Raw genomic sequence first — 17,500 nt, 5'->3', positions numbered from 1 at the left:
GCACTCTTAATGAAGTGCAGACCAGGCAGGACGGGACTGCAATACCCACAATCCCTGGGAGACAAAGGCAAACATACAGGGACAGATGGAGGCAAACAAGGAGACGTACGAACAGAAGACAGAAAGGAGAGTGCAAGGCTTTTACAGATTAGAGATTAGCACTCTAATGACAAGCTATTGCAAAAGAGTTAGCTACCTAAGCCCTGTTTACAAACACCCCTCAAACCCCTCCCCTACTTCCTGTTTACAAACACCACTCAAACCCCTCCCCTACTTCCTGTTTACAAACACCACTCACACCCCTCACCTACTTCCTGTTTACAAACATCACTCAAACCCCTCCCCTACTTCCTGTTTACAAACACCACTCAAACCCCTCCCCTACTTCCTGTTTACAAACATCACTCAAACCCCTCACCTACTTCCTGTTTACAAACATCACTCAAACCCCTCACCTACTTCCTGTTTACAAACATCACTCAAACCCCTCACCTACTTCCTGTTTACAAACATCACTCAAACCCCTCCCCTACTTCCTGTTTACAAACATCACTCAAACCCCTCACCTACTTCCTGTTTACAAACACCACTCACACCCCTCACCTACTTCCTGTTTACAAACACCACTCAAACCCCTCACCTACTTCCTGTTTACAAACACCACTCAAACCCCTCCCCTACTTCCTGTTTACAAACACCACTCAAACCCCTCCCCTACTTCCTGTTTACAAACATCACTCAAACCCCTCCCCTACTTCCTGTTTACAAACATCACTCAAACCCCTCACCTACTTCCTGTTTACAAACATCACTCAAACCCCTCACCTACTTCCTGTTTACAAACATCACTCAAACCCCTCACCTACTTCCTGTTTAGTAGCATGGAATTCCCAGTGGACATTTCAGATGCCCTATGTAGTTCACTAAATTGTTTCCCATAGTGCACTGTACATGTAGTCAATGACACTACTTAGGGGAAAATGTACCACAATGCATAGCGGTTTCCTAGAGCAGATCAGTTAGCGCTGTATTTAGTAGGACGGCCTGTAGAACAGACACGTTGACAGGTTCGCTTTCAGGTCAGCCCAAAAGTGCCAGTCTCAAAAACATGAACGTAATACGATCCAGAATAAATGAAGCTCTTACGGAAGCATAATAAAGAATTACAGCTCCTCGCTTACTATTTACTAATAAAATAGGAGCATGACAGAGCTGTAGGGCTGGGTGGTGTAGAGCACGGCTGTAGGGCTGGGTGGTGTAGAGCACGGCTGTATGGCTGGGTGGTGTACACCAGAGCTGTAGGGCTGGGTAGTGTACAGCAGAGCTGTAGGGCTGGGTGGTGTACACCAAAGCTGTAGAGCTGGGTGGTGTAGAGCAGAGCTGTAGGGCTGGGTGGTGTACAGCAAGGCTGTAGGGTTGGGTGGTGACGCTGTAATGCATTGCTAATCACCCTTATACATCTCGTTGATGTTCCAGATACACGACAAAGCGTCACAGTGGTATATTTCCGGCCTGAGCCGGTGCTGTCCGAATTCTGTGGTCTCCCTGACGAGTACCCTACATAGTAGGTAGTGTTCTATATAGAACTGTCTGTGTAGGGATTAGTGAATGAGTAAACGAGTGCGCATAATGGATGGCATCTTCAGATTGTAGAACACCAGGTCGAAGGTCAGCCAATCAGATTAGAGGGTATGGGAGATAAACCATGGGGAGTATTTGACGAGCAGCAGTCAATGAGGGGGAGGGGACAGTGTTTGAGTGTGTGTCCTACGCAAGTTACAAGACAAGTAACTTTTCAGTACAAACAAGCAATGAGATTTCTTCGTATTACCAGCACACATACACACACACACAAACACACAGACACACTTATACCCCATGCAGTGTGGGTCCCACTGGTTTCTGTTACGTGTTACTCCTCAGTCTGACCCGTTCACACCAAAGCCCAGATCCGTAACTCACTTTAAATGGGTGATCATCGGCGCCTCTGTCAGAAGGGGACGCGGCAGTCTCCAGATGGGCTGTTCAAAGTGGGCGCTTCGTTAGCTACCACTTTAACACGGACATTCGGGTAGCGGCTGTAAACCGAACACAGTTTACATGTTGCCTAGTTCCACAGCGTGCAGCCTATGGCAGCATAGTCACCGAGTCTTCCCCTAGAAGTGCCACGCACTCCCCTATACCTTCTGATTACCAGGTGCCCCATGATCGACCCCTTCACTACACACTTAGAGGTCACTCCAGGTCAAAAGCTTGGTACAAGAGCAGACATAAGTGATGACACCACACCGATGATGTTATTTCTGACCAGGGACACAGACGGACATCCCACACACAAATGCACACATGCACAAGATAAACCTACAGGCAGTCCCTAGGTGTGTGAATACCATTTTCGCAAGAGCAAGACTTGTACACAGCCACCTCTGTCCCAATCTCTCACACACACACACACAAACACACACACACACACACACACACACACACACACACACACACACACACACACACACACACACTAAAGACTGATGCTCTTTCAGGATTAGAGCCAAAATCATCCTCACTTAACTGACCACAAGCGCTGACTTACGATCTGGGAACAAACTCACAAATCTCCCTCTCCCTCTTTCCTTTGTCTCCATCGAATTTACAGTTACCCTCCCTCTCTCCAACACACAAATACACACACAGTCCAGAGGTTTACACTCCTGCACTTTGTACGAGGTGCTATGCAAATGCTCAACAAACCAACCCCCCGTTTTAAGACAACCAGCAAAAAAAGAAAACCGACCTTGTCCGACCTCACGGATCCTCCATCCCCGGGACCTTCTCCTATATCTCCACCACAAAGAAAGGCGAAAGTGAAGTTTACCTTCGCCGTACGCTTTGGCGAACAGCCAGCGCAGATCGGCGTCTATTTTCGCCCGGGCTGAGTCATACAGATCCAGCGGAACGATCTCCAGGGCCCCGTCCACCGGCTCGGTTCTCCTCGGACCCGGGTCTCCTCCGCCAGCCGCGTCCACCTCCATCCTGAAATAACACACGAGTCATAGCAGAAAAGGTCGCAGGCATGAATCAATGCCGGACGGATGGATGGATGGATGAATGAATGAAATGCACACACACGGCGGTCAGATCACCTTCACAGCTCCGTGAGATCCACAGTCCAGTGTTGATGAAGCGCTAACGATCCCCGTTATAACCGGGCGCGGTGTGCGCGCTCCACCGCAGAGCGCCTCTCCGCCCAACACCACCACCACCACCACCCTGTTCCGACGCGGCCCTCGCTACATCACACCCAAACGGACACACCGCCGCGTCCACGCCGGGCTTTTAATCCAGACGTAGCCCCGCAAATGCTCAGCGGCATCGCCCGCCGCCGCCCCGTGTCTCGTCCATCGCGGCCGCTGAAGGTGCGAACTCGGCGCGAGCGAAACGAGCGACTGTTTTTGTCGCTATGGATATGTGCGCTCGCGCAGCCTCGAGACTGCCGGAGAGCGAGCGCGCCTGTGCGCCTGTGCGCCTGCGCGTCTGCGCGCCTGCGCAGCCGGCAGCCTCCTCGCAATGATTTCTTTTGGACAGTCCAAGGAATAAACGCTTAGATGACGGCGGCTCTTTGACTATATAAGTCACGTCCTTATACACGCCATGGATATATACCGTTTGATTAATCGCTGTTTTCACGTTAAGCCTTCAAAGTAATTATAACACGCATTTGGCTGGTGGATGGGGTTAACGTCGGAACGATCCGGTGTCTATACTTGTGAACGGGCTATAACGGAGCGGTCCGCCAAACCCTGCCAACCAGGTCATAAACAGACGGTTCGGCTGACGTGGAGTGAGAAACACAGTCCCGGTTAGTCCATCTGCAGCAGATCTGATCCTAAACACACAATCTCTCTGTATGAGAAAACATCAGGCTTGTCTCGTAACACAGAGGACGTTGCATCTCCCACTTAAAATGATCTTAATACTACGACTACTTTTACGAAAAGCGTTGCATTGTTTATTGTTCATTAATTATTAATTTAAGATCTTTCACTCATTCAAATATGGTGTAATCTGTAATATGAGAGGATATTCTTAGATTATTTGTTAGACAATACTCTGTATTACAATACTTTTGGGAAACCCAGGCCAAAAGAAGAGAGTGGAACTTTATACAGCGAATTATACGCCCAAAACTGGGAGGGGAGGTAATTGTAGTAGTCCACATGACTAAACCATTCAGTCGTGAATACGCAATTAGCTGAATTACCCACCTGACCTAAATTCTGCCTACCTGACAACTGTGAATGACGTAATGTCTCGCCAGGCCATTTCAGATGCGTGTTTAATTCTCCATCTAATTGGCTGAATCTCAGTTCATTAGGGCGTGTCCGAGCTCAGACCAATACAAATCTGCACCGACGTGGGCCTCCAGGCCCGTAGAGGAACAGTCTATCGGTACGAGGTTTGAACAGGCCAGTCTGGGTTATCCAAATGGAAAAATCCAGCAAGTCAGTATAACCAATAGGAACAGAGGGAGCGTGGCTCCCATGGGAAATTGAGTTTTTCGGACTTTTCCTGTTTCTCTTTTATATAGAAATTATTTGGTACAACTGCACCACAGCATGGAAGGTAGACTATTTTGAGACTGTAACTGTTATGCACCAGTGAATAAACGAGCATTTCACAGGCGTTATTTATTTAATCTGGCTATGAACCTCTTAAACTGCTCTATTTAGGTTGTTTGCTGGTAATTAATTTTGGTGGTAGTTAGAAATACGTTGAGTGGCACAGACCTGTCTGAATGAGCTGAACAGGAGGAGACTGTCCTACATGGGAATACGAGGCCTCCTCTAACCCTCTCCTGCTCAGATGTCATATTACACATCTCAGATGCTCCAAGCTTTGGCATAAGAAGGTACACCATTAGTTCTGTACAGAGGGATGTATTAGTGATGGGGGCCAGAGCCAGTGATCAGGGGCCTTGGAGGGGCCACAGGGCCCGAGGCAGCACAGAGACAGTGGAAACTCCACTACTGTACAGGTGTGAACATCACTAAATCATTAAACCTCTATGAATTAGGAAATCTGCAGTTGCTTTTATCTTACTGGTTCTGATTTGATACTGGATATTGGACAGTTGTAGAGTAAGTTGTGCGTTTAATTGACAGTTGAATGGTGGAGTTATCATAATGTAGTTATGATGGAGTTACAGTGTAATTACGATGGAGTTGAATAATGGAGTTACAGTGTAATTATGATGGAGTTGAATAATGGAGTTACGCTGGAATTATCATGGACTTGAATGATGGGAGTTTATTAAAATGTTTCTATCATTAACTCATGTTGTCGACATACCAAAATAATATTTTTGCACAGTGCTTGATCATTATACTAATATTGATCATTGATCATTTTACACCAAATGTGTGTGTGTGTGTGTGTGTGTGTGTGTGTGTGTGTGTGTGTGTGTGTGTGCATCCCTACCTGTACAGACACTACTGCAAGGACAGGCATATGGTACATGACCACAAAGAGAGGCAGAATGTCACATGCGACTCCCTTTCTGGGCACCTAATTGACATAATTGACCGTGGGCAGCACGGTGGCTTGGTGGTTAGCACGTTTGCCTCTCAGCACTGGGGTCTTGGGTTCGAGTCCCTATCTGAGTGGAGTTTCCATGTTCTCCCCGTGTTTGTGTGGGTTTCCTCCGGGGTCTCCGGTTTCCTCCCACAGTCCAAAAACATGGAGGTTAGGTAAATTGGCAGTCCCAGACAAATTCTCCCTGAGTGTGTGTCTGTGTCTTTCTCTGTTCAATAAAAACAAGTTGTTGTCTGAGTGTGTGTGTGTGTGTGTGCTTGTGTGCTCAGTGGTGGATGGTGCTCTGCCACTAAGGTATGTCCTCTCTCCCCTTCCTGCACCCCATTGGATCCCGGTAGAGAGTACGCTGTGTGCAATTGGCTGCCGCTTCTCGCCGGTGTGTGATTGGTTGTCTGTAACGTAGCTGTGTTAACAATTGTAAAGCGTCTTGGGTATCTAGATAAGGCACTATATAAATTTAAACATTCATTCATTAAGTTAATAAGCATTCAGCCATTAGCCTAAACAGGTATGCAAAGCAGTCCAGGCTGATTCATCTAGGTCTGATGCAGAAGTCCAGTCTGATTCATCTAGGTCTGATGTAGCAGTCCAGTCTGATTCATCTAGGTTTGATGCAGACAAGGCCTGCCATGTTTCTTCTTGTAAACTGTAACTCAGTCATTTAAAATCAAATGCCAAACATTGACAGTTGAATCTCTGAAATGGAACGGACTGAAGTTCTGGATGGGTCTAACTATGAAATGGTCAGATGTCACTCTTTCTAAAAATACAAAATGTCTGGTCTGTATTTTTAACGCAGTGGCCAAACCCTCTCAGCAGAATGACAATCATACACCATGGAGCACCAATGTAAATGTCAACATGGGATTTTATTGTTTCAAGAAAATATTTTACAAATCATTGCAAAAAATACACTCCTTTCCCCACAAACTACAAATGTTGTTCTTTCTTTATCAGCAAAACATTTTAGCAGTGTTTATAAAACGTAACAGGTCTGACACCCACCTGTCACTCTTCGTGAGTGACTGATGATGTCATCACAGTGCAACACATACACAATGGTGTACATAGCCTTTCCTCCACCCACACACACCCACACATTCAAATATGAATCTACACAGTACATACTCTAGCTTAAAGGGCGTGTCTAGCCTCGTACGACTGTCTCGAAACGGCGCATCAGAGAGAAACCCTACGCGTTTGACGACGGTCGGTCGAGGTCAAAACACGTCTACTAAAAAGAAATAAATAACAGTGATGGTTGCACTATATACACAAGCCCCTCCCCCTGCGGGTCACCTGAACTCAGGTTGTCTGAGGAAGACAAAACCGAAAAAGCAGTAAAGTCGGACTTAAGCGTCTTAAGACAAAACGGTACACATGCAGCAACCAGTTCTGTGGCAAAGAGAACCTTGTTGGGTCCTGTGTCTGTCCTCCAGACCTAGGTGTCCAGGAACTTGAATGGCCTAGGTGTCCAGGAACTTGAATGACCTAGGTGTCCAGGAACTTGAATGGCCTAGGTGTCCAGGAACTTGAATGACCTAGGTGTCCAGGAACTTGAATGGCCTAGGTGTCCAGGAACTTGAATGGCCTAGGTGTCCAGGAACTTGAATGGCCTAGGTGTCCAGGAACTTGAATGACCTAGGTGTCCAGGAACTTGAATGGCCTAGGTGTCCAGGAACTTGAATGACCTAGGTGTCCAGGAACTTGAATGACCTAGGTGTCCAGGAACTTGAAGGCTTCTGTCGGAAGCGAGAGAGCAAAACATGCCACCATATGCAGGTCCCAGGCGTTATGTAGTCTTTAGGCCATTCTGTAGCACAGCAGAACCGCGTGTGATCCAGTGTGTATGTGACGGCACCGACTGCAGGCATGCGTCTCACTCTCGATTACACGTTATGCAAGACCTCCATGTACTTACACTTAAGACTTTTTCTACAGTAGTTGACAGTCATCCTAATGTTTGGTTTTAAGAGGACCACCAAGTCTAATACTGAAACCTCTCAAAATTCCCAAAATATCTACAACCCCCCCGCAATTAAGGTATTAACAAAAACAGTTATCATATTTGCTCAGTAGTTCAGAGATTTTTTCTGAGAAGTTTGCTAATAAAAATATAATGCATAAATAAAAAGATATTTTATATTTGTAGTCCAAAAAAGCACATAAATAAATAAAGTAAGTAAAACAGTTAATGACAGTATAAAATATTGGAGAAAATACATCTGCAGTTGATTCAGTCTTGTCTCGTCATCATTTGTCCTTTTATGTTGTTCCTGGTTTGTCAACGTGGTAACAACAGCACTCACTTGAAGGCCTCGGGGATATGATTCATATGCATGCTGGTGGGCGGGCTCGAGATTCCCTCTGACCAATCAGACAGGTTGGAATGTGGAGAAGAGCTGGACCACTGGTCAGGAGAGCCGGGGGAGGGAGTTAGGAAGGGGTGGTCGGGGACCTGTGGTTGGTGATTGGGTGTGTTGTCCATGGGGGCGGAGTAACTATGCTGGGAGGGAGGAGTGAGAAACTGCGTGCTGGACATGAGGGGTGCCAGGCGCTGCGTCTCCTGAGGCACTATGGTCTGGATAGGGGCGTGTCCAGAGCCAGACTGAAGCTCCACCCCACTCATGTCTCCTAGGAAGTGGTGGGAGAGGGCGTGGCTTGACGCGGAGTTGGAGGCCTGGTGCTGCAGGGCTTGCTGGGTTTGATGGGCGTGGCTGGCCAACATGTGAGACGGTGTGCCCAGGTGGCTGCTTTGCATTGTGGGATAGCCCATTACCTGTGGCATGCTGGCTCCGTGATGCATTGCGGGCATTATCGCGGAGAACCCCTGTTGCTGCTGCACCCTCGCCAGCCAATCACATTGCCCCGTCTGGGCTCCGCCATTGGCCACAGGAAGATGGGTTAGGCGTGGGGGGGCGGAGTCAAACGGTTTCCCCATAGCCAGATGAGCCGTGGCCATCTGCGAGTCGCCCAGTCCCTGCAGGTGGTGGGGGAGGGGCGGGGACTGCTGGAAGGGCGACGGCATCATGGGCGGGGAGGCCACGTCGGACAGGTAACCGTGCGGAGACTCCAGCGACTCCACGGGCGACAGCACGCCCGCCTCCATGCCCGCGCCGTTCTTGCCCTCGCCGCCCTTCATCTTCCTCCCCCTCACGTCCTTGGCGGCGGCCACGCCCTTCCCGCCCGGCTTGCGGGCCTTCTTGGCGGCCCCGGCCGCCGCGCCGGGGCTGGCCTTGACGCCCAGGTAGGCGTCGGGCGAGCAGAGCGGGGGGGAGAGGGCGAGGGGCGGGCTGCGCACCACGTTGTAGTCCTCCAGCAGACGCACGATGTCCTGGTGCATGCGCTCCTGGGCGATGTCACGCGGCTGCTGGTCCAGGTGGTCGGTGATGTCGCGGTTCGCCATGTGGTCCAGGAGGATCTTGGCCGTCTCGTAACTGCCCTCGCGTGCCGCCAGGAAGAGAGGGGTCTCCTCCTATGCACACACACACACACACACACACACACACGCACACACACAAACGCACACACACAAAGCAAAGTATTTCATTAAATGTCTGTGTATGAAAAGGGTATACTCAGGTGTGACCACACACACACACACACACACACACACGGACATGCACGCGAACACACACCTTGTTGTTCTGCAGGTCCTTGTTGGCTCCATTCTTCAGTAACACTAACGCAGCGTCCACGTTATTCACCGCAGCAGCCCAGTGAAGAGCCGACTTGCCTACAGACGGACATCGAGAAAACGTGTCACACAAAATGTGCGGCACGCTCACATTTCCAGTGTCGGCACAAGTGTGTGTGTGTGTGTGTGTGTACCAGAGTCATCCACGGCGTTGGGGTCTGCGTGGCAGTTGACCAACTCCTCCACCATTCCCTCCACCGCCAGCCGCGTGGCCAGGATGAGGGGCGTGGTCCCGTCGTGCATGCGGGCGTCCAGGTCCGTCGCCCGGTTACGGATCAGGATCTGCGGGAGAAGGTCGCGCATGTCACACAGAAGGGTAGACACGGATTTATGTGTAAGTGTGTGTGTGTGTGTGTGTGTGTGTGTGTGTGTGTGTACCTGAAACACTCCTTGCGCGTCCGCGGCCACGGCAGCGTGGAGGGGCGTGCGGCCCATGTTGTCCTGGACGTTGGCGTCGGCGCTGGACTCCAGGAGGCGTTTGGCTGCGTCTGAGCGGGCGTAGCGGGCGGCCAGGTGCAGCGCCGTCTCGCCCGTGCGGTCCGTCTGGTTGTGCAGGCTGGCGCCGTGGCAGATGAAGTCGGTTATGACGGTGGCCGAAGGGTCGTCGTCCTCGTCCTCGCCGTTGGCCGTCTCCAGCCCGCCCCCGCTACAGGACGCGATCATCAGCGGAGTGAGACCGTCTGGGGGAGGGGTGGGGGTTAAGTGTGAGTGAGTGAGGATTTTGTCTGTTGCATTGTAACATTCCCAGATGTTGGTGATGACCCCTGAGGTCACACGGGTGGGTGTGGCTCACCGGGGCCCCGGACGTTCACGTCCATGCAGTCGGTGTCAATGTCGCCCTGCGGGGGGGTCGGCGCCATGGAGTTGAGACGGAGGTCAGCGGCGTCCAGGTGCTGCTGCGTCCACTGACGCGGGTCCAGCTGACATCCCATATCCAGCACGGACTGCTCCTCAAACTGCACGCACACACACACCATGTATCAACATTCACAAGCATGTTTCTCACACACACACTCACCATGTATCATCAGACTCAAGCATCTTACTCACACCCACACACAAGTATCATCATACACAAACATGTCACTCACACACACACACACACACACACAAGTATCATCACACACACACTCTCGTACCCTGAAGCGTTTGTCATGCTCCTCCTCTGCCCACTCATTCAGCTGCTCGTCCATTAGAGTGCTGTCAGAGTTCTTCAGAGGCCTTCACAAAACACAATCAGTCAACAATCACCATTTATCAATAATGCATTCAGCCTCTAGAGGGCGCTCATACACTAATAAAATTACTCAACCATCAAAACACATATGGCCTCTGTGGCAGAAATCAATAATAAACCAATACTCATCAAATACAAATGGTAGAGACTGAAACACACACTCACACACACACACATACACACACACACACACACACACACACACACACTCACTTGAGTCCGACCGCGTCCTCTCCCACTGGTTCTCGTCGTTTCTTCTTGGTCTCTGCCACCTTAAACCCCTCAGGGAACCACAACTGCCCGTGCTCACGCTTCCGTTTCCGAGACAACACCACACCCACGGCAACCAGCACCAGCACCGCCAAGACCAGGAGGGCCAAAAACATGTGGTACATCTCTCCTTGATAGGGGTCATCATTCTCACCTACACACACACACACACACACACACAGACAATCAATGAAAATGATCACAATCAATAACAGCCACACAATGCCACTGAACATTATCAGTGAATCTATCATTATTCTTCATTACTGAATACTGACTGTTATAGTGCACAGGGTCACAAGAGAAGGTGTTTGGATTGATCTTCTTGGTCGGGTGTGTGTGTGTGTGTGTGTACTCACTGGTAACTGCCTCTATGACGTATGGGACATTGAGATTCCCGCTAGAGGCCAGAGCTCCGAGAAACGCTGCTACATCCGTCGCACTCTGGAAACACTCGTCAGACTGCTGAAAACACTGTCGGTTATCGATCTCCAGGTACACGATAGAGCTGTGGGACACACACACACACACTTACGGTGAATGTACTGCACAGGAACACTATTTAAAGATTTTATTACTAAACTTGTGTTCTGCTTAAGCTCTGCTTATGCTCTTTATTATATAAACTCTGTCAGAACTTACACAAACACACACATAATAACCAAATGCATCAAACTCTTAGTACACTGACATCCAACACCAGCCCACACAAACCCTCCATCACTGTTCCTCATTGGCCGAAGGCCCCGCCACTCACCCCTTCACCTCCATGTCGTCCAGCTCGCGGCGGGGGCGGGTCCTGGCCCACGCCTCCTCCAGGCTCCTCCTGGCGCGCTGCAGCAGCTGGGCGGGGCCGTGCCAGTCGGGGGCGGGGCCGGGCGGGCGGTGCTTGCCCAGCTCGCGCTCGCTACCGTAGTAGGGGAAGACGAGTGGGCGTCCGTCGGCGTCGCGGCGGAAGGCCACGCTGGTGCGCAGGAGCCCGCTGAGCTCCCGCAGGAAGGCGGAGGAACGGTTGAGGAGCTCGGACGGAGGCACGTGCACCACCAGCACCAGGGTGCCGTGGGCCAGGCGCTGGGGCACGCCCCCCGCACAATCCAGACCGTCCCACTCACACTCCACCGTGTTACAGCCCTGGTCGCAGTGGCCGTCCGAGTAGTGGTCCTTACAGTACTGGTCGTAGAGGGGGCTGGAGGGAGGGAGGGATGGGGAGAGAGAGAAAGAGAAGGAAAGAGAAAAAAGAGAGTCCTTTACTGTCTCATTTACTGTTTTGATAAAGTTGTATATGTTAATTAAGCATAAGTTTGTGTATTGTGAGTGTGTGTGTGTGTGTGTGTGTGTGTTAGGGCTGCCACAAACGATTATTTTTATAGTCGACTAATCACCGATTAATTTTATGATTAGTTGACCAATCAGATCATATGTTAATTGAATATTAAACATGCAGCTTATCACACTAGAATGCAGCTGCTATTATATAACCATCCTTAGATTTCAGCTATATGCTAACTAAAAATAAAAACTATTTAAACTTTTAATGAAATATGCAGCTTGTTGCAACAAACAATTATTAAAATGATAAAAAAAACGATAAGGCACTGGCTTAAACATTAATAAAGAAAAACATTTTTTAAAGGTTTTTCTTTCTTTTATTTGTCTCTGGCATCAAACTTTTAAATCAAATTAGGTAGGTACCTGAAACTAAGGAATTATTCACAAAAATAAAGTTTTGGTCTCACTGACGTTACATAAAACACATGAATGTGTGCTAAGGCTACTGAAACAAATCGCCATAGCTAATGTTCACTTTTACAGCTATCGATGAGTAAGTAGTAACTTAACGCTCTGTTTATGCTAGTTTTAGCAGCTAACTAGCAATTTAGATTACTGAGATGAGGGTCCCTTTAAGCTGGGCGTACACTGTGCGATCTTTGGCCCATTTTCAGCCGATTTTTCACTCGTGCGACTATTTTTGCGATCGGGCCGAGTTTCGGCTCAATCGCGTGTCGTGCATCGTATAGTTTAAGCTGGGCGTACACTGTGCGATTTTTGGCCCATTTTCAGCCGATTTTTCACTCGTGCGACTATTTTTCGATCGGGCCGAGTTTCGGCTCAATCGCGTGTCGTGCATCGTATAGTTTACACAGGTAAACGAGGAGCGATTCACACCTCACGACCAACTCCCGATCAGAAATCGCAGCGTCGCAAGAATATCAAACATGTTTGAAATTCAAATCGCTCCTCGTGAGATCGCATGAGAGCGTCGGGTCGTATAGTGTGAGTATATGAATCGTGAGCTGTGAACTTTTAAACCCTGCGATTTAGTCGTACAGTTTGAGCTGGAGCTGAGTACACGATTTAAAATATCGTACAGTGTACGCCCAGCTTTACACAGGTAAACGAGGAGCGATTCACACCTCACGACCAACTCCCGATCAGAAATCGCAGCGTCGCAAGAACATCAAACATGTTTGAAATTCAAATCGCTCCTCGTGAGATCGCATGAGAGCGTCGGGTTGTATAGTGTGAGTATATGAATCGTGAGCTGTGAACTTTTAAACCCTGCGATTTAGTCGTACAGTTTGAGCAGTAGCTGAGTACACGATTTAAAATATCGTACAGTGTACGACCAGCTTTACATTATTGTCACAGTCAGTCACAACATGCTTCAGGTGCTCGTGCATCGCGGTTGTGCTGCCGTGGAAGGCAACTTCTGCCTTACAGATAATGCATTACACGCGTTTCTCTTTCATTTTCTTAAAGTGATCCCACATTTTTGAGTTCCGTAGCCGGGTAGCCATGATACCAGAGCCTGTCTGTATAACATCTTGGGATGTCGTCCACTGCCTACCCCGGTTTCCACTACTGCGCACTACTGCGCATGTGCGTCAGTGAAAACTGCCGCAGCAGTTTGGAGAGAAAAAAATAAAAAAACAAAACGATGCATCAACTATTAAAGTCATCATCTATTTTAATAGTCTACATAATTGTGACTAGTCGACTAATCATGGCAGCCCTAGTGTGTGTGTGTGCGTGTGTGTGTATGTGAGACACTCACTTGCACTGCCCCTCCAGCCTCTGGCAGTCAAAGCCGTCGTAGAGGCAGCCGGCGTTGGCGCACTGCTCGTCGCACTTGCCGTCGTTGAAGTACCTCCAGCACTGCAGGGCGGCGCTACAGTTCTGCCAGGGGTCGTCGAAGTTCAGCGAGCAGTCCCCGCCGTCCCAGCCGCACGCGTGGTTGTTGCACTGCGAGTCGCAGATGGCGTTGCCCGCCCGCCCCTCGCACTGGGCCACCTCGCACCGGGTCTCCACCTCCGGGGGCGGGGCTATGTCTCGGCCCCGCCCCCCTACGAAGGTGTAGTCCAGGATGTGGCAGAGCAGGCCGTTGAAGTTGGACGGGCACAGGCAGCTGAAGAACGGCGCCTCGGAGGCCGGCTGGCAGGTGCCGCCGTTGTAGCAGGGGGCGGAGAGGCAGGGCGAGTCCAGACGGGTCTGGCACTCGTGTCCGCCGTAGCCGGCCGGGCAGACGCAGCGCGGGCTCAGGTGACCCGCCACGCAGGTGCCGCCGTGGCGACAGCGCAGGGAACCGCAGGACTGGGAGTCGTACTCGCAGGAGGAGCCCGAGAAACCCTACGGGGGAGGGGGGGGGGGGGGGGGGGGGGGGGGGTTAGCGGACGTGTGTGTGTGTGTGTGTGGGTATGTGTGTGTTTGTGTGTGTGTGTGTGTTTGTGTTTGTGTGTGTTTGTGTGTGTGTGTGTGTGTGTGTGTGTGTGTGTGTGTGTGTGTGTGTGTGTGTGTGTTTGTGTGTGTGTGTGTGTGTTTGTGTGTGTGTGTGGGTGTGTGTGTGTTTGTGTGTGTGTGTGTGTTTGTGTGTGGGTGTGTGTATATGTGTGTATACTCACAGGTGGGCATTTGCAGATGTATCCGTGTTTGGTGTTGCTGGCAACGGCACAGGTTCCTCCATTCTTGCAGGGTTTGTGCTTGCAGCCGTCAAACACGGTGTCACAGCGCTGACCTGAACACACACACACATTCATGAAGTGCCTTCCTCTTTAAATGTGTTTAAATGTATATTGTCTTTAAATGCAGACAGTCAGCTTAACTTGTGTATGTGTATGTGTCAAATTCAAAGTCAAATTTATTTATACAGTGCTTTTGTACAACACATGTCACAAAGCAGCTTTACAATCGTATGGGTCCAGATCCCTTATAAGCAAGCCAAAGGCGACAGTGGTCGAGGAAAAACTTCCTATGAGGTGGGGATTAGGAAGAAACCTCGGGAGGACCAAGACTCAAAAGGGAACCCATCCTCCATTGGGTGGCCCGTTAGCACAAGTCCGTATTTGTGGACAAAAGGTGGTTCTACAGTTATAGTTATGGTTCCAGTTCCCCGGCCAAAGAGTTACAGTCCCTAGTGTGTGTATGTGTGTGTATTTGTGTGTGTGTGTGTGTGTGTGTATTTGTGTGTGCGTGTGTGTACCTGTATATCCTGTGCGGCACTCGCAGCGGTAGCTATTAACCAGCTGCACGCAGTTGTAGGAGCCGCTGGGGTCGCAGGGGTCGGACAGGCACTCGTTCACGTCTCCCTCACACCTCTCGCCCACGTATCCCGGGGGGCACACGCAGCCGTAGCCGCCCACGCGGTCCACGCAGCGGCCGCCGTTGAAGCAGCGGGGCTCGCCGCCCTCAGGCTCCGCCTCCGGAGAGCAGTCGTCCACGTCGATCTCGCAGTGCACGCCTGCCGGGGGGGGGGGGGGGGGGGGGGGGGTATTTAGGGGGAGGGGGTCAGCATGTGAGCGAGTGTATGTTTTTTGTGAGCGTGATTGTGTGAGCGCGTGTGTGTGTATGTGTGCGTGTGTGATTGTGTGAGCGCGTGTGTGTGTATGTATGCGTGTGTGTGTGTGATTGTGAAAGCGTGTGTGTGTGTATGTATGCGTGTGTGTGTGTGTGTGTGATTGTGTGAGCGTGTGTTCTCACCCTGTGTGCCGCGTGGGCACGAGCACTTGTAGGAATTGACCAGGTCGATGCAGGTGCCTCCGTTCTGACAGGGCTGGGACACACACTCGTTGATCTCCTTACTACAGTTCACGCCATGATACCCTGCCACACACTGCCAGGGAGAGAGACCACACACACACACACACACACACACACACACACACATTAAGAACCCTTCAGTATAAAGGCATGTGTGTGTGTGTGTGTGTGTGTGCGTGTGTGTGTGTGTGTGTGTGTGTGTGTGTGTGTGTGTGTGTGTGTGTGTGTTGTCCGTACCTCACAGGTGTATCCCCCGAGGTAGTCTGTGCAGGTGGCTCCGTTGTGACAGGGGTTGGGCACACACTCGTCCACCTGCTCCTGACAGTAGCTGCCCATATATCCCGCCCGGCAGCGGCACAGGTGTGTGCTGCCCACGTCCACACACTGACCGCCGTTCCGACACAGCGATGTCAATGGCACACCTGAGAGAGAGAGAGAGAGAGAGAGAGAGAGAGAGAAATAGTAGAGTGAGAGGTTTGACAGGTGAATAACCAAAAAAAGTTCCCACACACACACACACACACACACACACAGGCATTACCCTGGTGCTGGGCGGCCACCTCACAGCTGACACTGGGCACATCGCAGTAGATCCCCGTCCAGCCGGTGGCACACTGACAGGTGAAGGAGGAGCCCTGCTGCCAGCAGGAGGCGCCGTTCTTACAGGGGGAGGAGTCACACCAGCGCACCAGGCTCTGACACACACACACACACACACACACACACACACACACACACACACACACACACACACACATCATGTTAATAAACCTCCACAGCTTCTTATATGTGACAATAATCATGATCATTGGTAGTGTGTGTGTGTGTGTGTGTGTGTGTGTGTGTGTGTGTGTGTGTGTGTGTGTGTGTGAGAGAGTACCTGGCAGTTGGGGCCCGTGTAGCCGTGGGCGCAGGTGCACTTGTAGGTGCCGAAGCCGTCCTGACAGGTGGCGCCGTTGAGGCAGGGCCGCGAGTGGCACTCGTTGACATCGTGTTGGCAGTAGCTGCCCGTGAAGCCAGGTGGGCACACACACGAGAACGAGTTGATCCCGTCCACACACGTGCCACCGTTGAAGCAGGAGCTGAACACACACACACACACACACACACACACACATGTAAGGTTACTCCCTTAGCAAAATGGTAGTTTACAGAAATATGTGAACATATGTGTATGTGTGTATATTTGCGTGTGTGTGTGTGTGTGTGTGTGTGTGTGTGTGTGTGTGTGTGTGTGTGTGTGTGTGTGTGCTCCACCTCTCGGTGCAGTCTGGCGTGTTGATCTCGCAGTTGATACCGCTGAACCCGGCGGGGCAGCTGCATGTGTAGCTGTTCACACAGTCTGTGCAGTTCCCGCCATTGCGGCAGGGGGCGCTCACGCACTCATCGATGTCCTCGCCGCACCGCTCGCCCCGGAAGCCGGCCACGCACGCACACGTGAAGCCGTTCACGCGGTCCACACACACACCACCGTTACTGCAGGGGTCTGGGGGAGATGTTTGAGAGAGAGAAATGAGTCTCGCATGAAAGTGTGAATCTGTATTAGAGGCACTCAGAGGTTCTTCTGGAAGATTCTGTTGCTCTGACAGGATGTCACATCACCCAGCTGATTTCACCTAATTCTACCAGCGAGGACTTGAACTTTCTGAACTGGAATAGTGTCTGGTGACCTG

At 50.6% G+C, this 17,500-nt stretch overlaps 2 protein-coding genes across 5 annotated transcripts in view; both read right to left on the bottom strand.

The window, feature by feature from the left end:
• The window catches only part of camsap1a (calmodulin regulated spectrin-associated protein 1a), a 21,071-nt gene extending 17,569 nt beyond the window's left edge, over positions 1 to 3,502 (bottom strand). For all 3 annotated transcript variants that reach the window (XM_076980119.1, XM_076980120.1, XM_076980121.1), the window contains exons 1-2: positions 3,141 to 3,502; positions 2,873 to 3,030 (exon numbers count right to left, since the gene is read on the bottom strand). In XM_076980119.1, the coding sequence (XP_076836234.1) occupies positions 2,873 to 3,029 (157 nt within the window). In that variant the 5' untranslated portion in view covers position 3,030; positions 3,141 to 3,502. The remainder of the gene's footprint in view (positions 1 to 2,872; positions 3,031 to 3,140) is intronic.
• Positions 3,503 to 6,439: 2,937 nt separating this feature from the next.
• Positions 6,440 to 17,500, bottom strand: part of notch1a (notch receptor 1a) — a 27,700-nt gene continuing 16,639 nt past the window's right edge. For both annotated transcript variants that reach the window (XM_076979682.1, XM_076979683.1), the window contains 17 exons: positions 17,085 to 17,313; positions 16,708 to 16,909; positions 16,369 to 16,522; positions 16,065 to 16,249; positions 15,768 to 15,900; positions 15,271 to 15,528; positions 14,693 to 14,805; positions 13,849 to 14,420; positions 11,551 to 11,979; positions 11,153 to 11,301; positions 10,737 to 10,947; positions 10,426 to 10,507; positions 10,080 to 10,242; positions 9,665 to 9,966; positions 9,421 to 9,568; positions 9,228 to 9,325; positions 6,440 to 9,064 (listed from right to left, as the gene is read on the bottom strand). In XM_076979682.1, coding sequence (XP_076835797.1) covers positions 7,895 to 9,064; positions 9,228 to 9,325; positions 9,421 to 9,568; positions 9,665 to 9,966; positions 10,080 to 10,242; positions 10,426 to 10,507; positions 10,737 to 10,947; positions 11,153 to 11,301; positions 11,551 to 11,979; positions 13,849 to 14,420; positions 14,693 to 14,805; positions 15,271 to 15,528; positions 15,768 to 15,900; positions 16,065 to 16,249; positions 16,369 to 16,522; positions 16,708 to 16,909; positions 17,085 to 17,313 — 4,598 coding nt within the window. In that variant the 3' untranslated portion in view covers positions 6,440 to 7,894. The remainder of the gene's footprint in view (positions 9,065 to 9,227; positions 9,326 to 9,420; positions 9,569 to 9,664; positions 9,967 to 10,079; positions 10,243 to 10,425; positions 10,508 to 10,736; positions 10,948 to 11,152; positions 11,302 to 11,550; positions 11,980 to 13,848; positions 14,421 to 14,692; positions 14,806 to 15,270; positions 15,529 to 15,767; positions 15,901 to 16,064; positions 16,250 to 16,368; positions 16,523 to 16,707; positions 16,910 to 17,084; positions 17,314 to 17,500) is intronic.

This window comes from Brachyhypopomus gauderio, chromosome 18 (genome assembly GCF_052324685.1).
Source record: "Brachyhypopomus gauderio isolate BG-103 chromosome 18, BGAUD_0.2, whole genome shotgun sequence".
Lineage (NCBI taxonomy): Eukaryota > Metazoa > Chordata > Actinopteri > Gymnotiformes > Hypopomidae > Brachyhypopomus > Brachyhypopomus gauderio.
The sequence above is the reverse complement of the archived record's forward strand: the minus strand, read 5'-3'. Positions and strand labels throughout refer to the sequence as shown.